This window comes from Dicentrarchus labrax, unplaced genomic scaffold, assembly GCF_905237075.1.
Source record: "Dicentrarchus labrax unplaced genomic scaffold, dlabrax2021, whole genome shotgun sequence".
NCBI classification, from domain to species: Eukaryota; Metazoa; Chordata; class Actinopteri; family Moronidae; genus Dicentrarchus; species Dicentrarchus labrax.
The window spans coordinates 11,527,952-11,544,144 of NW_026136716.1; the positions used below are offsets into that span (position 1 = coordinate 11,527,952).

Consider the following 16,193-nt stretch of genomic DNA (forward strand, 5'->3'; position numbering starts at 1 on the left):
TTCCGTTGTCACAACTCATGCTTGCAGGCCCCACCCCTTAAAATCAACTTTTCAGTGAGCACAGAGAAACTTTAAACTTTCAGCAGATGAATTTGAAAACATCTTTCTAGTCTCAAACTCTGCACATACATCATTCTGCACAGTGAAGATCAAACATCACACTGTAAGAACAAGAAGGAAAATCTATGTTTGAGTGGAGGGGGACTTTAACTTTTAACATTGAGGCAGGGCATTCTTTCTCATGAGCTACAATCACTTGAATGAAAGTAAATTGGCACATATTCAAGTAGTCGCCCATCACTAGGAGCGTTTGAATGCAGCTCCAGTTGTTTAGAACACGTTTGTTGAATTAACAGGATAGTGCAGCCTTGGTGGAGGCATTACGATCTCAGAACACTTTTAAGGTGAAATATGTGATTGAAAATTCACCTAAAAACCTTCTCTTGGTAGCTACGTCAGAGAGAAGTACTGTAGTTGTGAGTGAACATACGATTATCTTTATATTTTTAAAATATTCTCAGGCAGTGCTGTGATTTATTCAACAATGATTTACAGATGGGTTAATTCAGGTCGAGAACCTTTTCCGTGTTCCCTAACATTTCTCTCCTCCAGGCCAGTTTTTTGGACTGCATGAAGCAACACATGATGAGAATGAACCGACTGTGCCTGCTAATGAGGACCTTGTGGGCACAAATTCCTCTCAGGATGTGTGTGTGACCGTGTGTTTCGGCATGTGTGGGCAAATGGGAAAACGTTGTGAATGCTCTGCTGAAATTGCTGTGCCTGTGCGCTACCCCACACGCCCCCTTCCGAAATGTGATAAAGCAAACAGAAATCCACATTTTGTTTACTGACATGCATGAATTTGTAACCGCCTGAAGGAGTGGGGCTGAACTCTTGTACTGGCAATTACAAGTGTCTCTGTGTGGATGAGTTCATGCATACCTATTTGTGCATGTGTATTTTTCTGGCAAATTGTCTTTTAGCTTGGCCAACTGGATAACGTTACTGCGGGCCAAGTCATTAGCCACTGAAATAAAGCAGCTTTGTTTTGTTGTCATGGTCCACAAAATTCTATTTAAAATCAGGCTCCTGTCCAGAAACCGTCAAACAGGGGACAAAAGAAAAACAGAAGAGTACAGTATCTGAAACCAACTGCCTCTGCGCCTTCACTGATCACAATTAATCAGAACCTCCTTGAGCAGAACATGACATGCTCATTTCAAACAACACTGGCACACGGCAAAAAAGCTTTAATTGGTGTTGTGAAGGGACGGACGCTGCACTAGACTGCATTTCCTCTTATAAACCGTGGTAGAGCTTAGTGGGAAGAGGTAGCTGACAAAGAGAGACAAGAAACCCAACTAATAAAAAAGGTTCTCGGGGTTGCTCTTGTGGATCGAAAAGACGCGAGAATAGCTTCTAATTACTTTTCAGAGTTAGACTAAGTCAGAGTTGATCAGAGCTCTGATAAGCTGCGAGTAAGAGAATGGTTAAATCGACTTTATTCTCATTATTCCCCAAGTCCACTGCGAGGAATGAGAGAAAGCAAGTGTTCATTCTGCACATTATCTCTATTTCAATTATTAGCTCACTCCCCTCTGTCAGTCACACACGCTCTCGGCCTCCTGTCCCCTCGCACACAGAGTTAGACGCCCAAACGCTCATCCATTACCTTTTCCAACGTGTCTAATGGTCTCCTAGCAGTTAATTTCACTTCTCTAGGGGTCTGTAAGGTGATTTAATATGCTATCAGGCAGCGCCGAGGAGAATTGAAACCAAAAGCCATGAAATCTTTTTAATCTTTTCTCTTTTTTCTCCATTCCCCTTCCCCTTCCTTTCTCCATCACAAAACCATCAACATTACCACACGTTACTCCCTTCTAAGATTTAGACATACCTCCGGTTGTCACCCTCTATAACTAGTTTTGTCTAATTCATTCATTATCAGCTGTGGTTTGGGTGATACGCAATGAAGAAAGAGTACAATTTGTTCATTTGGGCTTGAGAGATAAAGTATGTCAAACTTTGTGCCTACTTCAAAAAGCTATTCAAGGCTCTGGACTGACCTCTAGTGGTACAATTGTGACATTACACCCAAAACCTTGAAAATCAAGCACAAAGGTATTCCAGATGATTTGTTTTCCCAGCATTACAGACACATTTAACCAAGGATGTTGCACAATGAATAAATAAGATACTCCATTAAGATGCCAAAAAATCAAGAAAACACATTAATAAGAGTTAATAGTGCACCATGAGCCACACAGACCAAAACAGAAACAGGAGGCCTTGGCTTGCAATTTCTGGAGTTCCCCTGCAGGACTGTGACATCATTTTTCCACAAGAAGTTATTATTTGGTGTTTTGATATTCATGGAAAGTGCCACCTCAGGCACATTTACGTAATTTCCCGTGACTGCTGAGCTGGCTTCATATCTGCTGACTTATGGTCATATTTGCATCACGCTCATCAAACCATTCAGTGGTCCGGTCAAATGGCGCCTTCTCCATCCTGGGCGATCCGCACATCAAATGATGCACGTCTGTACCAGAATAGTTTTTGTGTTTATTAGCACGCGCCCCTTCCTGTTAAGATGCTAAACAGAACAGTCAGACATCATCTTCTCTGTAACATGAAACGAGCTCCCAGACTTTGGCCTGAGCCCTGCATTTACTTTTCTGCCTTTTTGAGCCATGACTCATGTGACTATCTGACATTTTCCCATTGCTCACTAGACTACCGCCTCTATTCTTTGCACCACTTCACTCAGTCGTGTATTTTTCAGGTGTAATAAGGGATTCACGCACTATAGTTCAACCTCTGCACTCCGCGCCTTCAAGTTTTTTGACTTTGAAACTGCCTGCTCACGCCTCACTTTGACATTTACAGTTGAGTGACTCAGAGTTGCTTTTTTTTTTCTCAGCTTGTGCTTGCGACTCAACCCAGAGGCACAGCCGTCAGGGTTATGGGGTGAGAATGACATCTTTCTCCCAGCCCTCCAGGCTTATGTTGCTTTTGTCACTGTTCTGCTGGCTGGTTGAGGAGCCTTCATGGCTGAATCTCCCCTTTCTGTCTCTTGCCTCCTAACTATCAGCAGTCTCTATATGTGGCTTTGATCTCTTCTTGAAGCAGAAAGCTGCCAAAATACTAGAGACACACACACACACAGAAGCACTGTACTTTACATCCTCATTTTTCAAGTGTTAGTACTTTAGTTGTTTGAAAATGTACAAGTTTGCGCTCCCCCTTCAGTTTGGAATGCAACATTTAAGAAAGAAAGAAAAATCCCTCTTCAATTCATAATGAAAAGCATCATGCAAAGTAATGTTCCATTTATCTTTTATGATGCAAAACCTGATTAGTCAGTGCACTCTGTATGAGTAAGGGCATCAGCAAGAGAGCTCTGTGAATCCTTGAGTGGACCACAAAGGGAAAAAATGACACTGCTGTAACCTCACACCACACAAACAATAATGGTAAGCCACCCACCAGCAAAAAAAGTCCCAGCTATCCCCTAACCAGCTCTGTTCTGCAGCCAGACACACCCAGGACTTGTGGTAACTCTGGGCTCTTTAGGGATTTCAAAAAGTACCTAACAGATCTTTTGGCTTAAAAAGCAAATGGTGTCATGTGGCTTTGTAGAAAATATGTGAAACTACGTGGCTAGGACAAGACTCAAAGAACTCAACACGCCGCTCATTTACAAACTAGAGATTCTTCTCCAGTAGAAATAATGATTGGCACATGCTCTGCCAACTGAAGATGACTAACACTGACATTTGGTTTATTAGATAAAAAGCACCATTAACACCCAGCTAACAGCTGTGATATCTTTTTCTGAATATGGTTGGGCAGCACTGAACGCTCAGGCGGTTATTATTAAATACATGTCCACATCAACATGTATGGCTGTGAGGGAGCATATAAATAATGCAGCAAGCGTGCTCAAGGGTGTGACAAAAGTAAAGACGTGATCTGAGTCACTTGGAGCACTGTGTGATTGATGATGGACAGGTCGGCTCCGGGATGTCAGAATATCTGATAATAGTGTGCTTTTACACACCCAACATGGAAACACAGCAGGACTAATAACATTGTCAGTTTTATTAGTTCCACCTGAGCTTTTCCTGCTACGATGAGTTCAGAAAGTGCTAGCTCTACCTCAGAGGATGCCCAGGGCCACATATGAAAGTGCACCCCCAAAAGCGAGCACAAACTCTGCTTTAAAGGCTCTAACAGTGGGTGTCCACCAGCGTTTTCAATTGGCCTGAATGATTAGCTGAGGGGAAAAGTTGTGTAGCACTACGCTGAGAGTTACATGCTATCACCAAATTATATGGCCCAATAAGAATGATAATGGTATAAGATGTCCAGATCTAACAAGAGCAAAACAAAGAGGACAATGACAGTGTTTGTCTACCAAATTAGCTCTAACAGTTCTGTTAAAGGGTCTGTGTTTCCTCCAGTTTTGAGTGGACCTATTGTAATCATAAACAGAGGCCCCACTTTGGTTCCCAAGGAAAACCTGCTATATTTTGATTCCAGTGGGGAACCAACTTTTCAGGTTCCGAACCAATTTATTGTCGGTTGAAATACACCACAATATAAAACTAGGTGCTTGAAATGGCACGAAGCTGGTTCGCTGTTGGTAGAAAAGATCTCATAGTCCTGAAGCTGAAGTCAGACCAAAATCCATGAGGAAAAATTTACCCACGTGGTGTGGCCAAAGGCAGGATGGGACAAGAGATAGCACAGGCAGGGTTGTAAACATAAACTGCAGAGCTTGCAGGCTAACAACAGTATTTAACAGCATTTAACAAATATTTTACTCTTATTAACATTTGCTACTGTCCCGCTCCCAAACTGACTAGACATCGCATAGCCTGGCGATTATGCACGTCAAACTGAAATCAGATTGAACTCTTTGTGAACTTTTTGACAAGAAGTGAATGTCTCACTCTCTGTTCCGCATAGAAACATTTGGGAATCAAAATCGGGTCTGACTGCAGCATTAGACAAGGTCAAATCAGAGTGAGAAACATATTAGTCTGTGAACTATTGGTGTGTAGTGGCTTTGAAGGCACTGAAAGTTGCATTTAAAGCTGTTCTAGGTCAAATGTATATGCTAGTGGGAGGCTATTTAAAAAAACAAAATAAAATCTTAGGACTAGCTGTTTCCACTGCTTAGTAGCTGGCACAACGAAGAACTAGGCTGAGCAGGAGCTGAATGGGTGAGGCAGACTGGCAGATGAAGGAGAGGCTGGATAGCTGGTGACGATCCTAGACAGACAATGTTAATGTGAGCCAACACGAGGAGAAGAAAAAAAACAGGTGAGCAGGTAATCAGGCCCACCGAGAGAGAGAGAGAGAGAGAGAGCAGCCGGCAAAGGGGCGAGAGAGTGGGAGGAGTGCCGCGCCCACAAACATAGACAGAGACAGACGGAGGGGGAGACAGGAACAGTCTGTTTTTCCAAACAGGGTCAATCATTTTTTCCAAAGCACTGACTTCAACAGCAGGTGTAAACTTTATCATATTTAATTCCATTGTAGCATATTGATGATGACACGCAGTACAAAAGCAATTACCAGACATTCCATTACAACTTGGACCCAGTAAACCCCACCAAAAATATCAACAATAAACACTAAGTTTGTCTTAGTTTCATAGTTTGGGGAGACAAATCTAGGACCATTAGGATTATTCTCTCAGCTTTTTTTTTTTTATTTTCCCCCTTGAATAAAAATTGTTATATTGTATTTATATATTACAACACTCGACAGAAAACAAAGTAATACAAAAATTTAACAAAACCTTGAGCAATGCATGGAGAAACTTTTAAGAGCAACACCTATGGCACATTTATTTCCTCACGCAGATTTACACATTTTCACAAAAGGTGCTTATGATCACAAGCTAATTGGTTCCACATGGCGCACGGATGGATCCCATGGAAACAGTGAACTGTGGGAAGCAGCAACACGCCAGTGCACGTGGTCTGACAACAGATGGCACCATAAGCCTTACCACAGTCCTTCCACTGCTCGCACTTGTGAGGCTCTCTTCCACTGACTCTTCTCAAAGTCACATGAAAATGTGACAAGTAAATCATACATAGTGCGTCTCCAGAATTAATGCTGAAGTGGCTTCAGAAGAGCAAATATAACACCGTAACGTGAGAAAATGTGAAATATTTGCCAGCAAATACCCACTTGACTGTGAAATTTGAGAGGATTTGGACAATGTTGGTCGTGGGTGTCTTAATTCCCCACCTGAATTAACACTGGACTTGAAGTGAGAAAATATATGAGCAAACATTGTTTTCCAGAACCTCAGTTGAACCAATGAGAATCATTCATTGTTTTGCTAATTTAATGATCCCTAAAATTAATCTAGCCTCTTAGGTGGGCAATAAATCTGCACCCAGTTGGAATATTCAGTCATTCATCTGTATGTGCTGCTATTGTCATCATACTGTATTGTGTTGTAGAGAAACAGGTTATGATCTTAGCAAAGTGAATACTTTTAGTGGAAATTCATACCAGTATATACAGTGAATTTTGAACATGGGAAATGAAGTTCCATGAAGATGAAACCACATTTAGCTCAAATAATACATTCAAATAAGATATTTTTATCATCATCTCAGGAGCCCAGATTGACAGAATTTGCTATATGGAATATCCGCAATGTGAGAAAACATGTTATACAACGAATTGTGATACATTTACACATGTGACACTGTTTTCCAGATCCTCTAAGTTCTTCACATCTAGCCTTGCAGATATGATTTCACAAGGGTGGGAATTATTTTAAAATACAATTTGGCATATATCTGATATCCAATCCTAACGCTGGCTCTCATTTATACCTTCTTTTTGTTACATTTTCGTACTTGTATACACAATTAAAATGATTAAAAACCATTTTGGGCATTTATTATGTGGGCTACCAATCTTTATCTTAATTTAAGTTTGATTAAGTATGATTTAGTCATTTCATGGATAGTTGGAAATATGATCCTGACGATAAAATCATGTCAACAACGAGCTTCCTTAGTCCTACACTGAAAACTGCTGGAATTCCGGCCAATGTCACAAGCTCTTGAGTCTTTTTCAGAAACAAACAACTGGATGAAATGAACACAACTGTATGATAAATATCCTGTAGTAAAAAAAAAGATACTTTGGCACATTGGTCCTGCAGTGCAGCAGGCGGCAAGAGCACAAATAAGCAAACTTACAGCCGAGTGCTTTATAATTAGGTCTAAGCTTTTTTTGCCATAAGTGAAGTATTTTACATTCAATATTAGAGACAAAAAACAGCAGCCTGACAAACACCAACATTTAGACTGCCAGTTAAAGGGCTGACTTACTTTTAGCAAATTATATACTTATGTCAATTTACATATATATTTGTTCGTGAATATTTGTCAACAGTTTGTATATATACAGCCAAACATAATTTGACATTGAAAGGTAATTCATCATTTGATCTTTTTTAGTCAGATGCGGGTGAACTACATTACTAGTACGCACACAAAACATTCTACATTTAGCAGCAATTACTAATACGAACATCTTAGTGTCTGTATGCTGACAAAGTTTGAAAAAAATTAGAAAAATTATGAAATGAAAATATAAGAAACTAAAGAAAAGTGTTTTCCTACTGTTCTCCATTGAGATATGAAGACTGAACTCACTCTGAATAGAAAATATAGTCATGGTAACGTTATGAAGAGTTGTGAAAGGATCGTTTTTTTGAGGTAATTCTTAATGGACAAAACATGGGCTAGAAACCAGAAGCAACTTTTTAACATCCATACTAAAAACAAGAAATACTAGTGGCTCTTGGATGTAAAAGTCTGTATAAGGCAGCAGCTGCGCACGTAAACAACAACGCCATGGCGCTATGATGCAGGAGAAGCACAGAAGGTTCATGGGAAGGGAATCCATGGATGAAAGGCAGGCTGGGAGGAAACATGACACATTGGGGAAATGAAGGTAGGGGACAGGAGTGATTGTCATTGGAGGGGTTGGATCATGCCATTGGTAGGCTAGCAGAGCAGAATCTCTACGGAGATTGAGCTGGAGTTCGTGGTCTGAGATCACACCAGAGTCTCCGGCAGCGCGTCAGCATTGTCCGAGGACAGCAGCTGCCAGATCTGCCACCGGTCCCTCTGCCAGTCCTGCCACTCTGGGCTTTGTGGCACCATTTGGCCCTCGGTCGTTGAGGCCGAGTTACTCTGCGCCGCACTCAGCCTCCCGTGCTGCAGGGGGGGGCGCTGAGCCGTTGCCAGCTGAGGTGAACTTTGGGAACTAGCCAGTCGATGATGGGCGTTATAAGGGGGAGGGCAGTGGCCGTCGTTGAGCATAGCAGGGCCACCGTCGATAGTGTTCACCCCGCCTTGAGGTCTGGAGGTCGGGCTAGGTCCGTGTCCGCTTCCTCGATGGAGGCCTTGCGTGCTGTTGAGGTGTGACGTCACAGAGGGGTTAATGCTGAGCTGCAGGCGCGGTGGCCTCGCCTCCACGTGAGGGCTGGTGCAAACCCTGGTGACAGGCGGATGGGGTCGGCACTCGGTGATGCCAGGCGCTGTCAGAGTCCGTTGTAGCGTTGCTGGCTGCTTGCCATCGCCATGGAGTCCGTCGAGACCTTCCTGTGAGCTGCGGGAGCTTCCCTCTGACATGTTGCCGTGGGAACCTAGAAACAGAACATCAACTACATCAGTCGAATTAATTATAATTTAATGAATAACAAGGGATACACACATCACAAGTAGGTAAATGTACACAGAAACACTCCAACATCTTTCATTGACAGACATTTTTTGCAGGGTTTTTTTGCATCTTTAATAAAAAAATAAAAACATAATTAATTGCTCCTTTTTGTTCATGCAAATATGTACATTTATAAACATTTAAGATCAACCTCCTTAGCATTATTTGTCATGGATTAAATACATTTTCTGCAGAATTTGCAAGTTGCATGATCACTAAACTACTGCAGCTGTTGCATCCTGCTGATGATTTTTATGTCCTCCCAGCAAGTTAAGTAGTTCCATGCATTCCCCATGAATCAGAGGTGTAAATTAGTTGCTAATTAAACTATTAAAAATTACTTCTCTGGTCTCTGACAATCAGCAATGAAAATCGCATAAACTGCAGGGATTTTTTTTAGCTTAGGTACTCTGCTGGTCCTTGACTTGAAGTGTTCCTCAGGTTTCTGCTCTTCCCTGATAGTTAATAACCAGCAGCAGGCAAGCACTTACTGCTCTGGCTCATTTACCACTGGGAACAAACTCTGCAGATGGCCTGGACTGATTGAAAACTGTTTACCTGTGTAAGGTTGGTCCTTGAGTGCTGGTTTCAGAGTAGTGTGCCACGTCCCCCAAATGTTAGCGTGCTCCTCTGATATAGCGTCTGAAAGAAGCAAAAGAGAGGTCAAATTCTTCTCCAACAGACTTGCTTCTTAATATTTCTTTGTATACCCAGTAAAAAAAAATCTGAAAAAGTGCTGTTATCTGCTACAGAAAACTACAGAATCTGTCACTAAGAGTCATCAGTTCACCTTTGGTACCCCAAAGTGTGTCAGATCCAGGCTCTCTGTTCCAGCCAGCCACCTGCCCAACCAGAGTGTACTGTTCTGGGACACGGCAGAGCCGCTCGCTGCCCGGGCTTCCTGGTTCTCCTCTCCGTTCACTCAGGACCGGCGAGTTGTTGTCATAAGGGGACACCTCGCCGCTAGACGCCTTGTTGGAGTCGCTGGAGGAGCGGCGCTCGCTCAGGGTGAATGGCTCCTCTGTCTGCAACAGGTCGGGACTCCTGTTGGTAAATTACAGGCAAGAACATGGATGAAACAGGCAGAGGCAGACAGAGAGTGATACAGCAGATGTGATGCATGTGACTGCCTCGTATTGGGTACGTGGATGTAACTCACTGTGATGCTTTTCTTCTCAGGAGGTAGTCCACCACATCTGGATCAGTCTCCAGCAGACTCATCAAAACCTCATTTTGCAGATCAGGAGGCACCTAAAAAAAAGTATGTTATGTTAATTATTCAAATAAAAAGAAAGATAATAAAATAATCCTTTATTATCCCACAACGGGGACATTCAGGGAAAGTGTAGCAGCAAGGGACAGTACAAAGAACAAACATCAGGGAAATACACAGTTCCTTCAGTGTGCCCTGCATGGGATCTCCATCATGGAGGATAATTTGGTCATTATCCTCCCTTCTCCCACCACCTCCACTGGGTCACAGGGGGCATCCAAGAACAGAGCCGGCCTTCTTTATCAGCTTGTCATGCCTCCTCCTGCCAGCCGTCAAGATGCTGCTGCCCCAGCAGACCACTCCATAGAATATGGCCACCACAGAGTCATAAAATGTCCTCCGTAGGACTCCAAACGACCTGAGTCACCTCTGCAGATGTAGTCTGCTCTGACCCTTCTTACAAAGTGCTTTTGTGTTGTCTGACCGGTCCAGTTTATTGACTTATTGACTTCAGAAGCCTTAAGCTAATGTCATCAGGATCCGTGGCCTTCGTTGCCTTTATCCTCCTCAGCTCGTTTCTCACCTGGTTTGTTATGAGGGGCAGACCGGGGGAGGGGGGCTGTATGTTCCATGTGATAAAACAGGAATCAAACATCTTTCAGCATGTTTTTCTTCCTGATCTCATTAAAAGTTCTCACTTTTTAAGCCTGTTCTTCTCTCTTCAAACCGAGAAACCAGTGGTTTACTGCTTGTTCAGGGCCCCAGTGTGAGAACAACAGAAAGAACCAAGGAGACAGTTGAATGTCTGTCTTGTTTCCAGTGCACTTCTTAATCTGATCTTCAGGTAATTCGCTGAATTTTATGCTCATCGAACACGTGGATTACAATGCTGCCCAAAAACCCATTGCCTACGAATGGCTCTCATCCTCATAATGCTTTGAAAGTAAAGATTCAGACATAATCAGGTTACGAAACAACTTTCAGATGTCATTCAGAGAACTTGAGCTGCTGACAAATCTGTTTTTACTCACCAAGACTGAGCAAGTCAGTACCAATTCACTATATGCGATTAATAGGTCTTCATTGGCTTACTGCTGGAATGTAAGCCTCAGGGGGAACGGCAGTGGCAGATTACAAAACATTACGGTTTGAGGTTTCGGACCCGAAATGACCTGAACTGCCTGTCTGCACTGTTTGAGAATCCCGGGAACAGGAGGGAACAAAAGCAACTGATGAGGCGGCGATCCGTGTGAAATTGTGACCTCTTCTGACACCTCATGAAGGATTTCATGCCTGAGTTTTCTGCTTTTATTTTGGAAAGAAAAAGTTCAAGTATCTTGTTGTAAGTTCTTGATGCCATTGTCAGCTAATTGGCAAGACTTTCTTGTTATATCTACTCACAAGAATTCAGACCTGTATGATGATGAGACCAAAAACACTCTTCAGCTATCTGTCATCTTGCACTCTGTTTGTTTTGTCTCACTTTCCTCCTTTTTTATTGTCTCTTCAGAGCTCTATATTCATTAACTAAGACACAACCATTGTCTTCTTAAGCCAGGAGGGATTGTCTTACTTTAAGCCTACACAAGAATGTGAGAGGGAGAGTGTGCATGAGTGAATGTAAGACTGTGTGTGTGTTTAGCGGAGGAGGAAGTGAGGATGAAAGTTAGAAAAGCGCATGCTGAATGACTGACCATGAAGAGCGTTTGGTAGCTGGCGATCATCCTCTGCAGCACGGCGATGACGGCCGTGCTCTCCTCGGCCCTGGCCGAGCTCTGGACGCTGAACTCCTTGTCTGAGCTCTTCTGCTTGTGGAGCAGGTTGGGGCCAAAGATGGTGGCCAGATTTAAAGATGTCATCTTGTTCCCTGTGATCTGTATTTGGAGAAGAAACTCAATTAATATTTAAAATAAAAGTATATTTATACAAAGAAAATGTGTTTTCCCAACCAAATTAAAAACCACAGGAAAAAAAGTATTTAAATGTGACAATTACATCTGGATGCACTGGATGGTCATTAGTTTTGCAGGTATTGGACAAAATTAAAATTTTGACTTAGTAAGGGGTTTGTCAAAATTATTACAATTCCTCCAGAGGGGATCATACATGTCTTGGAAATTCATCAAATAGTTGTTGAAATGTCAAATGTCAACCTCATAGTGGCCCTAGAGAAAAAGTCAGAGGACCCTTTAAGAGATTAGGACACCTCCTCTGGGAACCATGAAAGTCTTTACATAACTTAGTTCCAATACATTGAGTAGATGTTGAGATATTTCACTTTTGTCCTGTTTGTGGTGCTAGATGAAAAGTTAGAGCAGGTTTTGACTGGTTAAATGAACTATGAATGCAATTTAATACATATTTTATGTCCATAAAAACTGGAAAATTGGTATTGGTTCCATGCTGGTTTTGTTTTATACTTGTTACTGCAATATCAATACACATTTTTTCCTAAAACACTTGAAAAAGCAAGTTAACTTCATTAAACCAACAATTTGTCTGAATCATATTTAAGACATTTAAAGGCCTATTCATATTATTCAATTTTAAAGACCCCCACGGACACCCTGCAGGGATCACCGAAATCACTCGGGTTCATCTGGTATAGGCCATGAAACTCTATACAAAATTTCATGGCAGTTGAGATATTTCAGTCTGAGCCAAAGTGTCAAAGACAGATCAACATTGCCACTGCTAGCATGGTTAAAAAATGATGGATAACAACAGTGAGTATTAGCCAGCTGACAGAGAGGGCTGCTCCAGTAGAAGGATGTTATACAAAAAATTGGGAGCAGAGAAAATGTCATTTCTGCCAAGCATTTCATTTAGAAGCAGTTTCCAGAATGATATGTTTTCCTCATATCTCATATAGAAGTAATAGCAAAGTAGGATCTAGTAAAATAATTTGTACCAAAAAACTGTAAGTTTGCTCTTCACCTCTGCACACGCATTCTGCATTGTTGGAGATATCAGGAACCGTTTTCCCCCCTTATTAGGAGAATATTGTCAAAGAAACCCAAAAAATGTACACTGCAGAAATTACATCACAGTGTTTTGCTGAAATGACACGGTCCTTGAAGACATTTCCTCTCCCCTTTTCTCCTCCAGTTCCCATCTCCATCCTCCATCCATCCTTTTATGTAGATTGTCTCAACTCCACCTCCAACATTCTGTATCTCATCCCTCACTATTTTTGTCACTTGGGCACATGGGGTTTGTTAACACTGAAGGCGTTGGGAGTGTATGACAGCTGAATCTGTTTCTGCTAGGGTTGGGTATGATGGGATGATGTACATCCTGTGACACAATTAGCATCCAAAGTTATAAGCCCTTCAAAGCTCGGTCAGCTTTTTATTTTTAGTACAAATTCATTTTTCTGCCTCCATCCCTAGTTTCCTGGCTTTCCACTCCCGGTCCCAAAAGAGAGATGGGAGCCATAAGTGGACCAAAAAATTGATGTGTTGCTCTAGGCTGAGTGTGAAACGCTCCGACTTCCTGTCACGATCTCAGATACAGATACTGGAGCCATGGAGTCGTGAAGGGAAAAAACACACACACATACATACACACACACACACACACACACATCAGAGTAGGGGTCCATTCTCATGTGTACACACAGGGACAACAAAACACACTTCCATCTGCGCACAAACTTGCCAAAACACACCCTGCTTCTCTCTCACACATACGCACTTGATCAACACACACACTCCTTTGCACAACATGGTGAGATTACACACATGCAAAGACACGAAAACAAACTTTCTCCACTGACACACACACACACTCCGAATTAAAGGATAAAGTGGGTGTGGGACTGGGAAAGAATGAAATATCATTTAAACCATGCAGATCCCCGATCATGATGTCACTTCCTGTATCCTGACCTCTACTCCCCTCATGTCTGCTATCGCAAGAACAGAACAGTTTCTACTTCAGCCTGTGCTGGTATCTTCTGTAGACCGAATAAAGCACATTGAGTATGACACCTAACTGAAGAGAGATACAATTGTAGATGGTTTAATAATTTAATAAGTATAATTATTATTATACAAAATCATTTGTTATTAGAGGTTTAAACAAATGCACTTCTAGAAAGTAATAAATAGTTATATGTGGTAGTCAGTAGTAACATTTAGGGATCTTATTGTATTTTCTGAATTATCAATTTGAGTATGATTTAGCATAGCATAGCTCCTAGAACAGGTCTGCCCAAAGTGGGGCCCCTGGGCCACGGCTGGCCCGCCTTAAGATTTGATTTGTCATGTTTCTATAGCAAGCTGCTTTATAAGCCGTTTAATTTTTGTGAGGTAAAATGCTCTTTAAATATGTACAACCCCTGAATTCTAAATCGTTTTTTCCTAATCTGAGCAAGGTAGTCAGTCAAGTGAGGGAACTTGGGATACTAGTACCAGTTTGCATCTCAATAATACAATAGGTGTTGACTTTTGGTCACCGTTAAGTTTCAGTTTTTGGCCCTCGAGGGAAAAAGTTTGAGCATCTCTGTCCTAGAACACTGTCAGACTCACGATGGACAGTTTCAAAAAAAGATTTGGGAGTGTCATGGTAGAAGCTCACTCCCCCTCTAACTTCACACCCTTTCATTCTCACTTATGGACTTCAACCCCAGTCGTCGCTGCCTCGAGTGACATCATTTGGGGAAATTTATCAGATTTCACACAGCTCCCCCTGGAGCCACTAAACGCTTTATACAACTTTTTTCACACATGCAGTAGTAACAAGACCTGTAAACAGACGGCTCGTGCTGTTTCAGGCCTGACGGGCACAGAGAAATGTGTGCACATACCAACCACACACACTGATTCCTATCACTTCTTTGGTAATTTCCTCCCAATGAGGTGGAAACACAAGGCAAGCTAAATGCCAGTGAGCTGCCCGTAAGCTGTTTGCACATGTTTGACCACGACTACATTTGATATTCTGGACACGATCTTTATCCTCATGTTTTTATTTGTTTTGCTACTGCATTTAAACCGGCGCTCACCTCCTGCCCGTCTTTGTCCTGCCGGTCGTGGGCGTGGTCGGTCACGGTGGACAGAAACTCCAGCAGGCGGTGGAGAGTATCGCTGTTGCATGCTGGGAGCAGGTAGACCAGTAGCTGAGTGACATTGTGCTGCTCATCTGTATCCAACACTGCAACAAACGATAGGATGGACTGGGTGAAAAAGAAGAAATGGGGAAAGGAGAAGGAAGGAGGATCAAGGTCAAGGCAAAGAAGGGGAAAAAGGGAAGACGAGGCTCACATGTGGTGTTGATGAAGGCCGTGTAGAGCTCCTTGGTTAGAAGAGGGTCGGGCATGTCCCTGAGGAACTCCTTCAGCAGAGCGGCCACATCGTGAATGCTGTGCTCCTCATCAAGCTGGACGTCGACGCCACGATCGAACTCCTCGCGTAGCTGAAGGGGGGGACAAAAAGAAAAGAGAGGACAGAGGAGAAAGAGAGGAAGAGGGGGATTCAGAAACATCCTCCGCACATAACAATGGATATTATATTCTAGGTAGCGCTCACACCCACACACACTCACTTCCCGTTGGTCCTCCAAGTGACCTGGTAGACTCTGCGTTCAAACTAGTTTTACCAGTATGCATCTCTATGATCTAACCTTTGGATGACTTCCAGGGAATTAGAAAGTCTATTGTTGGCCATGATGATGGATATACAGGGGTCAACAGCACAGCATGTTCGCTTATATACCAGCTGCCACATTACAAATGGTGGCAAATGCCTAAATGTTGACATTGGATTGTATCAACACAGACCAGCAGAGAATGTAAAATGGATATTTACACTTGTCGTACATAGTATACAGACGTGTGAATACAAACCATTTAATTTAGTGAGTTGATAATAAAGAGGAGGTGTTGTAAACATACGCGGGGGTAGAGTGGTCCATCTAACCACAATTAACACATTACTATTATCATAGTATAAATGGAGTAAATGGTTAAAAGAAAGTTCATTTTTACCAAGTAATTTCTATCAAAGGGAACAGAGTGATCAGATTCAAGGAATTTATTACACAGTGAAACCAATAGAAATGATTTAACCTCTTTGCCATATCAATTCAAATAAACCGTCCAAGTGTCAAAGTAAATTGTCTCATGATTGTAGTCCCATAGTGCACATTCTACTGACCAGAGCAACAGCATGAAATCCTTTCCAAAGGCAAACACAGCACT

General features: G+C 42.2%; 1 protein-coding gene across 2 annotated transcripts in view; it reads right to left on the bottom strand.

The window, feature by feature from the left end:
- Window positions 1–5,523: 5,523 nt before the first annotated feature.
- LOC127378683 (rho GTPase-activating protein 6) overlaps window positions 5,524–16,193 on the bottom strand; it is an 81,830-nt gene continuing 71,160 nt past the window's right edge. For both annotated transcript variants that reach the window (XM_051427816.1, XM_051427818.1), the window contains exons 8-14: window positions 15,259–15,409; window positions 15,000–15,148; window positions 11,686–11,865; window positions 9,938–10,029; window positions 9,569–9,822; window positions 9,337–9,420; window positions 5,524–8,701 (exon numbers count right to left, since the gene is read on the bottom strand). In XM_051427816.1, coding sequence (XP_051283776.1) covers window positions 8,109–8,701; window positions 9,337–9,420; window positions 9,569–9,822; window positions 9,938–10,029; window positions 11,686–11,865; window positions 15,000–15,148; window positions 15,259–15,409 — 1,503 coding nt within the window. In that variant the 3' untranslated portion in view covers window positions 5,524–8,108. The remainder of the gene's footprint in view (window positions 8,702–9,336; window positions 9,421–9,568; window positions 9,823–9,937; window positions 10,030–11,685; window positions 11,866–14,999; window positions 15,149–15,258; window positions 15,410–16,193) is intronic.